The sequence below is a fragment of the Gymnoscopelus microlampas genome (assembly GCF_963454915.1).
Source record: "Gymnoscopelus microlampas genome assembly, chromosome: 16".
Taxonomy (NCBI): Eukaryota; Metazoa; Chordata; class Actinopteri; order Myctophiformes; family Myctophidae; genus Gymnoscopelus; species Gymnoscopelus microlampas.
Window position 1 is genome coordinate 15,480,963 of NC_139953.1, and position 14,359 is coordinate 15,495,321.

General features: G+C 41.2%; 1 protein-coding gene across 1 annotated transcript; it reads right to left on the reverse strand.

Annotated features, from left to right (window-relative positions):
* Positions 1 to 494: 494 nt before the first annotated feature.
* snw1 (SNW domain containing 1) lies at positions 495 to 13,670 on the reverse strand. The gene is made up of 14 exons (XM_084082403.1): positions 13,619 to 13,670; positions 12,261 to 12,414; positions 11,606 to 11,767; positions 10,270 to 10,365; positions 9,901 to 10,007; positions 9,183 to 9,287; positions 7,947 to 8,016; positions 7,491 to 7,556; positions 7,043 to 7,159; positions 6,350 to 6,491; positions 5,329 to 5,434; positions 4,512 to 4,629; positions 3,955 to 4,118; positions 495 to 1,427 (listed from the first exon to the last, which is right to left on the reverse strand). The coding sequence occupies exons 1-14, from the start codon at positions 13,663 to 13,665 to the stop codon at positions 1,235 to 1,237; spliced, it is 1,647 nt and encodes a 548-aa protein (XP_083938529.1). The 5' UTR covers positions 13,666 to 13,670; the 3' UTR covers positions 495 to 1,234.
* Between the last annotated feature and the right edge of the window lie 689 nt (positions 13,671 to 14,359).

The following is a 14,359-nucleotide window of genomic DNA, read 5'->3' on the forward strand; positions in this document are numbered from 1 at the left end:
TTGAGGCCTTATTTAGGCATGAGTGAGAGATGGAATTATGCAGAGATCCGTAAGTCTGCTGGACTGTGTAATGCCATGTTGATTAGTTTTGGAGACCAGGAAAGTAAGATTGTCAGAATACATAGATCATGATTAATTGTAATTACTGCCACCAGTTTGGTTCTAATCATCACATAAATCTCAGAGTGTGTTTCTCCTGAAGATGTCAGTATTCCATGCTTAGTAATTGATGGCTTCTCTGAATACACTTTGGGTATTTAATCATCTATGTAAATGGAACACATTACTCAGGAAGTGATTAAAATGGGGGTGAAAAAATACTCAGCCGCAAAATATAACAAATTACACACTAATGGACTATGAGGAGTTCTCAAACTTCAAGCAGCACTCATGTAGTGGGCCGAATTAGATGGTGGAAAATATATATCTTTTCACTCGAAATCCAACTTGATGCTCCCTTGGATGAAAATGTCACAGGAAATACAAACAGTGAATTCCTTCTCACGCTATATGAAATTTATTTTGGTAGTACTGTACAAGAAATATAGAGCTGGTTGGCTTCTTGTACCAACTGCAAAAGTATGGTTGTGTCCCGTTTAATGTCATGACCAAACAAGAGAAAGTTACAGGAATATGTTGCTGTACATGGGATATCAAATACGGAGATCAACATTGCTCACATACACAATAAATAAACACTGTTGGCTAATAAGCAACAGGACATTGTGAAGGAGGTGAAAGGGGGGCAAGGAACTACCGTATCTCTCCTAATTTCCTTTGATATTAAAACAAACATGAAATGTCTATATTTCCAGGGCACAGGGCCAAATAGCACTACCCGCATCTGAAACTACAATGCGGTTGTACAGAAAAAAACAATAACATAGTAAAAATAAGGTGGTCTTTCTGATGGAAGCAGATCTTTCTCACACACACATCTCACATTTCATTACCTCCAACCATCTTTTTTTATCAGAAGTCCACATTTTGAACGGAATGGAGCAGAAAAAAAGGTGAAACAGAAAGGGGAAACAAAAATATGAAGCTTTCCTCTAAACTGAAAAAAAAAGAAAAAATATAAGCATACTGTATATACAAACACAATATTGCTAAAAAGGGACTCCCACACCTCGACAGCACCCCTCTCACTGTGAGCCAACAAGACGCCCATGCCCTCTCTTGGACCTCGTCGACCGCCCTCCCTTTCCCTGGCCACACTCGGTGCCCAACAACATCACTCCTTCCGGCGCTTCTTATCGTGGTAATCGTCCTTGGAGCGGCCGCTGGTGGAGGGCCTCTTGGAGCCTCCGTGCTGCTTAGCCTCTTCCAAGAACTTGTCCAGCCCGAAGGGATCCTCCTCGAAGGCCACGGGCCCCTCCCGTCGCTGGCTGGGGTCAGCTCCTGAGAACTCCCTGTCAGGAACAAACCTGGAGGGGGAGGGGGGGCACAGAAGAAAAGAGGAAAACAATGTGATGACGTGTCATCATTTGGACTGTCCTGCAATGTTATGTCCAAGTGTGTAACAACATCGTATGCACACAAACTAGTTAACCTAGGAGTGAAGATCGTGTGAGAACTACTGAAACGGTAGAAGCAAGCCTACCAGCCAAAGTAGCAGGTAAGAGGGTTACATAACTAAATTATCTGTGTCGCTAAATAGTGAATTCTATGCTGATACTGCCAGAAGATGTGGACAACATATTTTTGTTTTTAAAGGCCCTTACCGGTGACACAAAGTGACCAATCAACAAGAAAAGGCAATTGTTCAGTTAAGTGGCCACATGGCGAGGTGGGTAACTTGTCTACTACATTGACGCACTGTGCTGTCTGTCAGTTTCACACTGATGGAAAACATTTACTACAGGGACCATAAAGCTGACATTGGAAGTCATGAGAGGGCATAAAAAGGTTTTGTGTTTTTTAAAGGGCTGGGACTCGATTAAAAAAATTAATCTAATTAATTAGAGGCTTTGTAATTAATTAATCTAAATTAATCGCATTTTAATCGCACATCAATATTTGACCTGAGATCAATGAAAAAAATTGTTTTCAAATGGATTTTGGTAAACGTCTTTATGTACTCAAGAACTGTACTTAAGTACAATTTTGAGGTATTTGCACTTGACTCTCGAATACGCCTATTTCCAATTTTTTAATACTTTTACTCCAGTAACTCCACTATATCTCAGAGGCAAATATTTTACTTTTAAACTTATTTTAAAACTTTAGTTACAAGTTACTTTGTAGATTTCGATTAATATTATAAAACATACAGTAACCATGTGAAAATAGCAGATCTACAAGCACAAGGCATTGTGAGCTTGTAGATCTGCTATTTTCCACCATTGGAGGCTGGTAGAGTGTGTTGTTGTTAGTTGTTTTATAGTCGTTTAATTAATTATTTTAAAAAATCGCGCGCATGTGACCCGCACCGCATCGTGCAACCCCCCCCCCCCCCCCCCCCCAAACGGGACAAACGCGCGCGTGGGGGGCGGCATCCATTACAGATTCTGATTTGCCCAGCCAACATTATCAAGCAGGCTATGCGGCACATCTTCATTCAGTGGCTGCTCTGTTGTTGTGAGAACCACGTCGTTCTCACTTCTCAGACAGCTTCTCAGGCGGACCGATAATACCAGCGCACCAACCTGGTGCGCTGGATAATAGGTCCGTGTGAAACTCGTCCAGTGAGAAACGTTCCGCGGTGAAAAAATAGGCGCGATTAAAATGCGTTAATTTTTTTAACGCGATAATTTTTTTGTAATTAATTGATCGAAATTAACGCGATAAAGTCCCGGCCCTAGTTTTTTAATATCATACGTATAGCTCTATACATAGGGCTATCATGAATATTGTTTTATAAGGGCTACTAAACCTTGACATTTGTGTAATATATGTATCTCTTAACCACATTTATCCTCACATCCCTATTGTGATCATGTCTTAATAGGTAAACATTTCTTCACAGGGATTTGGTAAACAAAGGGATAAGACAAAAGAGAAACTAAGAGATATTGTACATACATATCTAGCTACTCTACATTGATGGGAAGGTAATTTGACTAATCATAAAGGAATATGCTGACGTTTAGAATTTCAGTTGATGCAAATACTTTTCATTTCAATACTTTTCACAGAAGTACTGGAAAACAAACTGAGCAAAAAAAAGGTAAGAAAAGAGTTGCACTGCTGACTCCCACATGGCTTGTCAAAGCTGACTTTACAGAATTTACTAATGTATTGGACTCAAACAAATTAAGACTATCATAATGAGGGCAGTACAGACTTTTGGTTAAACGCAAAAATCTAATCTAACACTACCAATCATGGAATACTACCATTCTATATCACCATACCATGATTTTCTAACTAACATATTTTCACTTGTCCTGTACCAATGCAAAAATAAATAAATAAAGCCTTTTCTCTTTGGATACCAGAAGTCACAAGTTAACCGGCCTGCTAAAAGGCTGCTTCTGGGTCAATGGGAAGCAGAATGGCAAGAGGCCAGAGTACACAAAGAAGACCTCAAAGACTGTGATAGATTCAAAATGTTAACGTATTCCCTGGAACGGATGAGTTAACACCTCCGAGAATAGTATGCAGTGATCTTCATGTGCAGGCATGTGGCCACGCAGACCGCATGCAGCCCCGCAATGTCAAACTTGACAACTAAACATAAGGGGCAAGCTATGCTCGGTCAGTAGAGTGTGGCTCCATCGCCCTGGAGGACCAGAGCTCTTGCTGAGCCATCATTGTGTGCACTCTTGCCTGGTCGTCTTGAAATGAAACCAAGACCTCAAATACAAGTTTATGTATTTTTTCCTCTTCAAGAAACATGAACAAGAAGGTTAAGAGCAACTTGGATAATGGTCCCACTGATCCAAAGAAAAAACACTCACATTCCTGATAGCAGCTTGATAAATGACATGTATGAAACATCCATGATGGTACCTGTTGTTGTGCATGAGTGTGTCGAAGTCATCTGCGTATGCATCTTTGTCCACGTTCCTGCTGGGCCGGTAGATGTTCTGGGCCATGTCTCTGCCACCACGGAATGGCTGGTCGTACACATTGTACGTCTCATCCTCGCCGCCAGCAAAACCACTGTCCATACCCTGGAGAGGAAAATGTAATGTTATTATATTTTATTTATCCAGGGAAAGTCGACCGAGCGCTAGCACTCTTTCACCGCAACGCCCTACTTCACAGCTCCAACAGTCACACCTGGGAGATGTCTAGTACATCCCACAGTCCTCCACTACTGGAGTAGTTAAGCCTTGCTCAAGGGCATTTCAATAGTGATTGCTGAGGAAAGGGATGCTTGTCTCGTTCAATTCCTAAAATGGTCCAGGGATTCGAACCGGCTATCTTTGAGTCACAAACCTGCTACTCCAACATCGAGGGCACAACTAAAAGAAGATCTCATAAGCCGTAGCTTATATCTGCACTTGGCAAGTATTTTAACTGCAGTGTTTGACTGTGTGTGACCGTATGTGTGTTCTTCTGACCTTGCTCTGGTTGAACAGTCTCTGGTCATACTGGGCCTCGCTGGATGTCCGTGGGTTGGGCATTCCAAGGGCAATCTGCTCACTGATGTCCCTGTCCTGGTCCCTCTGCAGCTTTGACCTGGGAAATGACAAATGAGAACACACATGTGATGTACAAACAACACTAACACACACACACACACACTAAGAGAACACGGCTACAGTTCTAGATAAAAGGGACTGTGTTCCAGATGCTGTGTAAGTATGAACCAGGATCATTAGTAAGAAAAGAGTTATGTGTGGAGACAGAAAGAAAACGACTATGGGGATTCCTGTAGCGCACACAAGAATGGAAAAATAACTGGCAGCAGATTTTAGAAAATGGTTCACAGAGTAATTTCTGCATTTTTCCAAAGCTGCGCTAATTTCCACCCTGTGGTCTCACAAAGTGATTAAAATCTTGACTAATCGTCCTTGAACAAACTGATATTCCAAGGTTAAGTGGGAGGCCATGAGGTAATGAGGTCTCCTCCCTACGACAGATAAAACTCTGATTGTGATGAGCGTTCTGGTGCCCCCCCCCCACCCCTGTGGAGTCCACACTGCATCAACTGACAACCTTGCACACTCACACAGTCCACACACACACACAATACAGGGATCATTTCAGACAAGGGCTCACGGCTGAGTGCTGTTCTGGGTCCAGCTGTGTTTGTTTGGTATTACTGCTAGCGGCCATGAATGATTCAGCAGCGATGGGTCTGTCCGTCTGTCTGTGTGTGTGTGTGTGTTTGAGGGGGAGTTCATATACGGGGCGTTAGAAATGCGTGTCCGCTACCTCTTATCGGGGGCGGCTCTGGAGATGTTCCTGTCATGCTGCCGCTCTTTCCTTCTGTCATGGCGGATCTCGTCACGCTCCCTGGCCTCACCCTCCTCACCACCTGCTGAGAGGACAACGACAAACGGAGGTAAAGCGCGGTAGGAGAAAATGACATAAGGGGGTGAGAAATGCACACAGAGAGGGGGGGAGGGAGAGATAAAGAGGCCGTGAAGGAGGAAGGTACACACCCAGTGGGAGGTGGAGAAAGCGTTGGGAAGATGGAGAGAGAGCAGAGGGAGGGGGTGTGTGGCAAGTGAAAGCAAGTGATGGAGGAAGGAGAAGACGAATAGGAAGACAACAAAGTGGACAAGTGGAGGAGTGTATGTAAAGATGAAGAGAGAGAAACGGGAATGGTGGTCGTCAAACCAAGGAAGATAAAAAAGAGAGAGGTTTGAGGAGGAGACAGTGAGAGGAGATTTATAAAAGAAATGGCAAACACAGTTTACAGCTAGAGTCATCAACTCCCTGCTTAGTTTCAGCTCCCCTACAACCATAGTCCACAATTCTGGTAGAAAAATTATACATTTGTACACACTGTTCCAACACACATTTGCATACTGGACGTGACTTTGTTTAGCTGCCTAAATGGTTACTCTGACAAATTAGGACATGCAGGCTGGCTCTCTTTCTATTTATTTATTTATTTAGTCAAATCTTTTTTTTCTTGAGTCACTAGAATTAGCCAATTAGTCCCTAGAAAGAGTCATTTTACTGGACAAGATAGTACATTGGCATACAAGGACATTGACTAGGCTAACAGATCTTTTGTTTTAAACACCACATAATGTTTAGAAACAGAAAGATGAGGCACGACTGTAGCTGCCCAAATAATGCATCGCCCACATATCTGCAATATCACCAGTTCCATTACGGCTCTAGACCCTAGTGTTGCAAGATCATTTGCAACCCTTAGTTTCCTGTGTCTCTACAAGGCCCAAAAAAAAAAGACAAAAGACAAAAACACATGATTGGGACTGACCTTTGTCCCCGTGACCTTTGATGCCCGCCCTGCGGTCTCGGGCCATCTGGGCCAGCTCCCTCAGTTTCTCCTCCTTCTTTTCCTTCTCCTTCTGTGCCATCTTCTTCTCAACCTGGGCACGCATCTCCACTGCTTCTCTGGCCTACACAAACAAACAACACAGACATGAGACAGAGGTGGACTTCATTAGCCACTTTCAACCTGGCATCCCTATTTTGGGCATGTCACTACAGGCGAGAATGTAAAAAAAACGTTTTAAAAAAACACATTAAAGTTTGAAAATGAGCTAAAATAGCATATCTACAAGCTCTATTCGTCACGGCACGTTGTGAACTTGTCGATAGGCTACTTTCTCCGAATGACGCCATCGTACAACAAAGTATAAAATAGGGCCTTAAGTGGTTAAATATCTCACTAGACGTTCGCTGTATGCCAAATAAATGGATTTGTTGTACTGGCTATAACTTGTAGTGACATTCATAAAATAACAATTAGCCTTATGTGAGGAAATTCAATTTCTGTAACACTGTTATTGTGTACAACTTCTTTCAACCGCAGTGGGCGGTTTGACAGGAATGTAGTGATTCAGTGCTGAGTTTTAAGATCATTTTGAAAGTAAAGTGTGTCATAGTGCTTCTGAGATCACTATAAGACACCATGTAAAGAAATCCACAGGCGTCAACAGTGCCATACCTTTCTGTCGGCGATGTACAATGCCTCAGCCAGCTTAGCAAAGTTCTCATTAATATGAACTGTTTGAAGGCCCCGGCCGTCTGCGGCCAACCGTTTGTCAAGAGGGATGGTGTAACCCTGCAAGGGAAAAACAGAGAGTTTAAACATTTAAATAGAGAAGGTAGCACACCAATTCATTAATCAAAATAAAGGCGCTTTTGGCACATTGAGCATAACCTTTCTTTCCCCTAAACTCCAGAGACAATTTGTGACGCTGTTAAAAATCAACACTTGTGTCCCTAAAAATACACACGCACACACATCACCAAACACATGCATGTGCAAACAAAAGTTTAGTTATAGTACTGAAAGTCGATGAGCGTTGCCCTTTACACTAGACAGTGTGCAGTGATTGATTCCCTCCCTATGCCCCAGGAGGGCGGGGAGTCAGGCTGCGGTGTCTCTGTACCTTAGCGTTCTTCCAGTTGGAGATACAAGGGGGAATCTTCCACTCCTGCTGTTCCTTGACCGTCATCTGAAACAACAGATGGAGAAGTCAGACTTCACTGGCTACTGCCGGATGTAGGCAACTTTCACTTTCATTTTCTATCTTTGAGGCATTTTACAAGTTGCGAGAGACAGGGAATTCGCTGGTGCTGAGGAGAAAGGACATGCAACAAAAGCACATCTGCGGGCTGTTGCGGTATTATGGTTGCAGCAGCCCATAACCTTCATTATTAATGCACACTTTATATCTTTTATCCATCAACAAATATGAAACCGAACCTCTTGGATTCTTGCAATAATCTCAGGTTCTCCTCACGTTTGAATATGAAGGTCAAATACATGAATTAAAAATAAGATATAACGTTCAAAGAAATAGGTAGAAAATATGGATCTGTTTTCTCTGTAAACCTCAGTGTACCTTTCTGCTTGGCGAGTGCATGACAGGTGCAGGGGGGGATGGTGGTCCACGGGGAATTTTCTTGTTGATTCTGCAACGCACACACACACATTGTATAAATTAGTTTTACATTCATTTTCATGACATTTTAACTAAATGATGTGGTTAAGACAGTGGAGAGAGACAGGAAAGCTAGGTCAGAGGAGGGGATGACATACCTGCATTACAGGTCCCTGGCTCGGAATCAAACCAGGGACGGTATGATTATTGTGTGGCCAAACATTAAACTCAATACTCATGTGAGAATTTGATAGCAAATTGTGAGATTGGGCCTCATCAGAATCAATCTCACAGGAACAAAGAGGTGTTTGTCACATAGGATATGTTCAATTAGGTCAAAACTAAAAAAAAAACACTCACAATTAGCTTGGTTGATTACAATTCCAAGCACGTAAAACGGTACACAAAACAAAAGCTGTAAAAGCAGCAGTCTCATGTAGCTGGCACATTTTCAAGTATTATTTGAAGTGTGTTATTCAAAGATCTGGTAATTATTCAACGATCAAAGCATCCCAGCTCTAGTCACAATATCCCGAGGAGGACCCTGGGGAGAACTTCTTAACGCAAAACTGCCATGCTCGGCTGGTTACACGGCAGTAAGTACCAGGGATGTTGATGTTTTTCCCCCTCTACTCCAAAGGAAGGGTAATGTGTGTGAAGGTGAAATTCCTTAAGATGAAATTGTTCAAATGCCATAAAATATGTATAGCCGAAAATAGCCAATCTAAAAGCTTGCGATGTGTTGTAACCGTGTAGATCAGCTATATTCGCTGTGTTGTGCAACACTGGTGTACGACAAAGTATAAAATACTGCTTTATTGGTTAATTAGACTAATCGATGTAGTCAATTATAAAACATAATTATGGAAGACTATTTTTTTCACAATGATTAAAAACATAATAAACAGAATAATCGCGAAGATTAGCGATATTTTAAATTATTGGATAGCTGGCATTAAAGTTCATTTATACTTCATCATATAACACTTTCAATAAGTAGTGTTGAGTGACACTTTTTGAATACATCATTCTTGTCAATGACAATATATCATCACATGGGTCGTGTGATGAAGTATAAAATTCTTCACTGTTCTGAAAGAATTAAAAGTCAATACGTTCATAATGGCAGCATTTGTTCAATGAGTGACTACGGTAGGTTATGTTTATACATTGTGTGACTGGGATATGTTTACGAACTTGAAGCGTGGAGGCTCCATTGGGTCCTTCTGCATCTCCACCATGCGAATGACTCTCTGCTTGGCCCCCGAGTTAAATGCCACTCCTTGCTGGGATGGAGTGTATCTGAGGAAGGGAAGAAAAAAACAAAGAAAACATAACTGTAAACTCAACTATTCCATTTTTTTCCCCCATTTTCCATTAAGATTAGAGTAGGTTGCTTGCCATATTCAGGTGAAGGCTAGATCTGCTGATAACATAGCGCACTGGAATAGGATTGGTGTTTGAGGGTTATTGATAAACACACACCTGGCTCTGTTGAAGCTGTACGTTTTATAATTGTCAGCTAGGGATGTAACGTATGGAATTTCACAGCAAGGTTTTTACCAAAATACTACAGAATGTGGTATTTCACGGCTTAAATCCCCTCCGTTTAATTTCATGTACTATGACCCATTAAATAACAAGCATTTTGCTTTGGAAAAAACAGAAATTGTTTTATTGAATTGAAACTTGTGTGCGTGTCTGTGCGCATTTCATGTATGTGTTAGCATTGTAAAATGTACAAAAAAAAACGTTAATTTGTAGCACGAGAAAAGTATTACAGGAAAAGGAAAAGTTCTGAACCGTCGTTCCTTGATAACCACTGTATAACTTACATCCCTACTATCGTGACCAAACTATAATATAGATGGCAGCTGCTATTTTGAACTGTTTGATTGGGAGCAGACATATCTACCTGATGTATTGTGCAGGAGCCTGTTTGTCTGCGGCCCTCACTGGCATGGCCGCAGCAATCTTCTGAGACACCTGCTTTTCCAGGGCAAGGCGTGTCTTCTCTGTCAGCTAAATAACCAAGAGAGAACACATCTCAATTTCCAGGAAAGAAACATATTGGATTCAAAAACATAAAAATGAATTATACTCTAATCTGTCAATAAAAACGTAGCTGCATAGTAGAATTAGAATGATTAAAGAGAGTTACGTTTTCAAGGAGACTGAGCCAATGTAGCCTAACCTACCTAGCCCATTGCCTTTATTTTAATGATTTTGTATCCAAAGCTCAAAACAGCCTATTCAAAAGTTCAAAACGGGGGGAAAATCTTACATCTTTAACAGACTCCTCGTCAGGCCTCTGCAGCTCTGGGGCCTCATCGTTTAGGACCTCCTTGGGAAGCAGGTCTGTGTACTTACTGAAGATCACCTGCAGAGAGATAAGACTCTTTAGAAACAGACATAATTCACAGCACTCTTTGAGAGTGTATTTTGCTAATAAATGTGTAGGCCATCGTAAATGTATGAGAGAGAGAGAGAGGGAGAGAGAGAGAGGCAACAGATTGAGCGAATGAGAGAAAGGGAGAGTGAAATTAAGTTATGAAGAGTTTTTTAACTTTAGAGTGAACTTTTTGACAACAACCGAGTGTTATACAACTTAAAGGGATATTTCACTTTCAAAAAAACTTTTGGTCATTTTATGGTCTACTCAGGCCCTTGTGAACCCCCCAGACAGTTTTTTAGTTGCTTGATTCAGTATTTAGATATTTGATATTCATTTTATCAGCCACGCCCCCTTCCTATACAAACCCATTATAACTTCAAACTCTATTTTTAACCCGTTTAATCATCAAAAACGCCCGTCCTTGGTTCTGGTGACTCACCCTGCCCTCCTAATGCGTGAGAGGGCCGTGTTTTTTTGATAACTTTTTTCATTTATTTTTAATATTTTTTTTTTGTATTTAATTTTTTCATTTTCCAAAAAAAAATATAAAAAATAAATGAAAAAAGTTATCAAAAAAACACGGCCCTCTCACGCATTAGGAGGGCAGGGTGAGTCACCAGAACCAAGGACGGGTGTTTTTGATGGTTAAACGGGTTAAAAATAGAGTTTGAAGTTACAATGGGTTTGTATAGGAAGGGGGCGTGGCTGGCAAAATGAATATCAAATATCTAAATACCGAATCAAGCAACTTAAAAACTGTCTGGGGGGTTCACAAAAGCCTGAGTAGACCATAAAATGACCAAAAGTTTTTTTGAAAGTGAAATATCCCTTTAAGCATGAGTGCCTACTTAGAAAAAGAGCCTTTATTTCACTTGGCGAAGGAAAATGCTTCATTATTGGAGCATCTGTAACAGCGGCGGAATACGTTGTTAGTCCATTTTGTGTTGTATTTTCTTTAATGAATGAGTAGGCTAGAGTTGTAACTGTGTAGAGTTTAGCGACAACCACTATCAAACGCTGTTGTGTAACGGCTCTTCATACACCAACATTGAGCAATCTCTGCTTGAAAGTAGCAATAGACAACATGTTTTTGATGGGTGTGTGGATGAATGCATATGGATGATCTATTTCTTTTGTGGACCCATGAGTTGACCCATGTAACCAATATTCAAACATGTACCGTACTAGCAACATCTGTACCAGCACTGTTTTGTCAACAACATACCTTTTCTTTGCCCTGTCCTTGTCTAGCGATAGCATCATATTTGATTTTCCCCTCTGCGTCCACCTGCACCGCCAGGGCATTCGACGTCTTTTTCTTCCTGCCCATCTCCTGGGGGAACTGGGCCACATGGATCTCTGGGAAGGCTCCTCCATCGCCAAAGTCCTATATAAACACAAAACGTTAAAAAAAAACAGGGGAGGTTAAAATGTTAGAGGTGGAGGTATTCATTCTACATTCAGAATTAACGTTAAGCCATCACAGTGAGTCAATTATTGCTACTATGTTGTTATATAGATGGACACTATTCGCTTCCACACAAATACCGTACCATACACTTAACCGCTCTATGTGATCATGCATCCTGTTTGTTGACATTTACTCTGATCGTGCAATTTGTAGGTAAAGGTGTGCTGTAGTTAATAATAAGGATTCTTCATCCACCATAAAGGAATGTTATGCTAACAAAACCTATATTCAAGCCATCACAGGGTGAGAAATTGATAGAGAACTGAACTGAACTGTACTGCTGTGCATGTACCTTCAATTAAGTATTCTATCAATCAAAAACCATGCTTTTAATGGTGTTCACTACTTGTCTCCACAAATCAACAACATACATTTGGCCTGTAAAGTCTCATGAATATACAGTATTTACATCGAGTGCGCGAGGTATCCATCCTTTCCTGTGCCCGTAGGGTGGAGGTTCATGGCGGGATGAAACCAGGGCATTGGAATAGGACTTCTGGGCCCGAAGCCTCTCTTCTGCCTCCAACTGGTCCTGGGACAGCTGGGTCGGAGCCGGTAAGAAGCTGCACGCGCGCACACACACACAAACACACACACACACACACACACACACACACACAAACATTAGAGCACTATCTCATTTGGTATATTAGGCCTAAAGGGATACAGGATAGGTGGGCACTAGGGCAGGGGTCTTCAACAGGGGTCCGGGACCCCTAGGGGGTCCTCGGAGCTACAACAGGGGGTCCGCAAAATCTTTGTGTGATATGATTATTTTTTGTTTTTACATGAACCACTTGAATTCCTAGTACTTTTCTGAGGAGAATTTTAGCCAAAAATAGTAGATCTTGCGAGGCGTTGTGAGCTCGTAGATCTGCTATTTTTGGCAAAGAGATATAGGTGTAGAGGGAAAACAGAGCATACCAAGTAAAAAAAAGAAAGTTTAATCTGAAACACAATTTTATACAATATAGAGGGGGTCCCTGCTACATCTCTCTCTCAGCTAGGGGGTCCTTGGACTGAAAACGTTGAAGACCCCTGCACTAGGGACATCTGGGTAATATTGGCTATTTTGTCCAAAATGTAAAAAAAAAACAATAATGGTCTTAAGTAATGTAAAGTATACATGATGTGAACATGCACGGTACATCATTATCAGACTTAATTTTATCCTTCAACTTCTTGTTTATGCCCCAACATGACTAGATATACAGGTTTTGTAGCAATTGTAGAAATATTAGACCTTACTAATCGGATATTTAAGCATGTTCTGACCATGGACTCTTTACTTTAGACCGTTTTACAAATATTTTGGAAAAATAGCCACGGTGCCCACTTTTCCTTGGTGCCCAGTCTGCCCACCTATCCTGTTACCGGCCTAAAGTTAGCCGACTTAAGCCACTAAAACGTCCAAAGGCTTTCAATATCGTTCAAGGTGGCTGACACACGTCAGTTAACAACTAGCTAACAGTTGATCACAAGCATGCATGTTAAAACCCACACTGTTAACAAAAAAACTCTACTATAAAAGCAAGTTAGCCTATGCTAACTCGTTAGCACGTTAGCGCCGCCGGGGCTAGGCTAGCGTTAGCTTAGCAACACGTCGCCCGAGAGAGCCCGGTAAGTCTTTATGAAACTGGGTTAGGGTTATCACGGCTATCAAGAAAAAAGCATTTTATGCGTTACCAACATATGATTTGGACTGAATTAAAGTGATTTAAAGTGTATAGTACTAATATACAACCCAGGCCCCGACACACCACTCACCTCGAGAGAGACATGGTTCCTTTCTTCCCTAGCAAGGAACTGCACATGCGCACTGGCAGCCTGTTACAGCACATAGAACAACATAGAATAGAACAGAATTAGAACAGCAGTGGTGGCAAAAGTACTATATTTCTTAATACTTAAGTAAAGGTATCAATACTGCAATGTAGATATGCTCTGTTACAAGTAGAAGTCCCGTATTCTAAATGTACTTTAGTAAAAGTACAAAAGTATCGGCATCAAATATTATATCAATGTTTTCAAATGACCGAAAGGTCTGAAGTGGTAGTGTTCTGTATTAATAATCAAAATCTACAAAGTAACTAGCAGCTAAAGTTTTCAAATAATTGCAGTGGAGTAAAAGTACAAGTACATTTGCCTCTGAGATGTAGTGGAGTAGAATTGAAAATATTGGAAAAACTCCAGTACAGTAAAAGTACCTCAAAAATATACTTAAGTACAGTACTTGAGTAAATGAACTTAGTTTACTTTCCACCACTGTAGAACAGCATAGAATAGAACAGAACTGAATAGAACAGCATAGAATAGAACAGAATAGATCAATAGAGCACCGAAGTCTGACGTCACTGCCAGTAGAGGGCCAGTAGAGGGCGATGTTCCAGGGTTTGTGGCTTTATTTTTTGTGTTGAAATCCCCATTTGGGAATCTTAGATCACGTCATACTGTGTTCCAAACATAAACACACCACCCTGGAGTTTTTGTCAGGGGTGGCTCTGCATG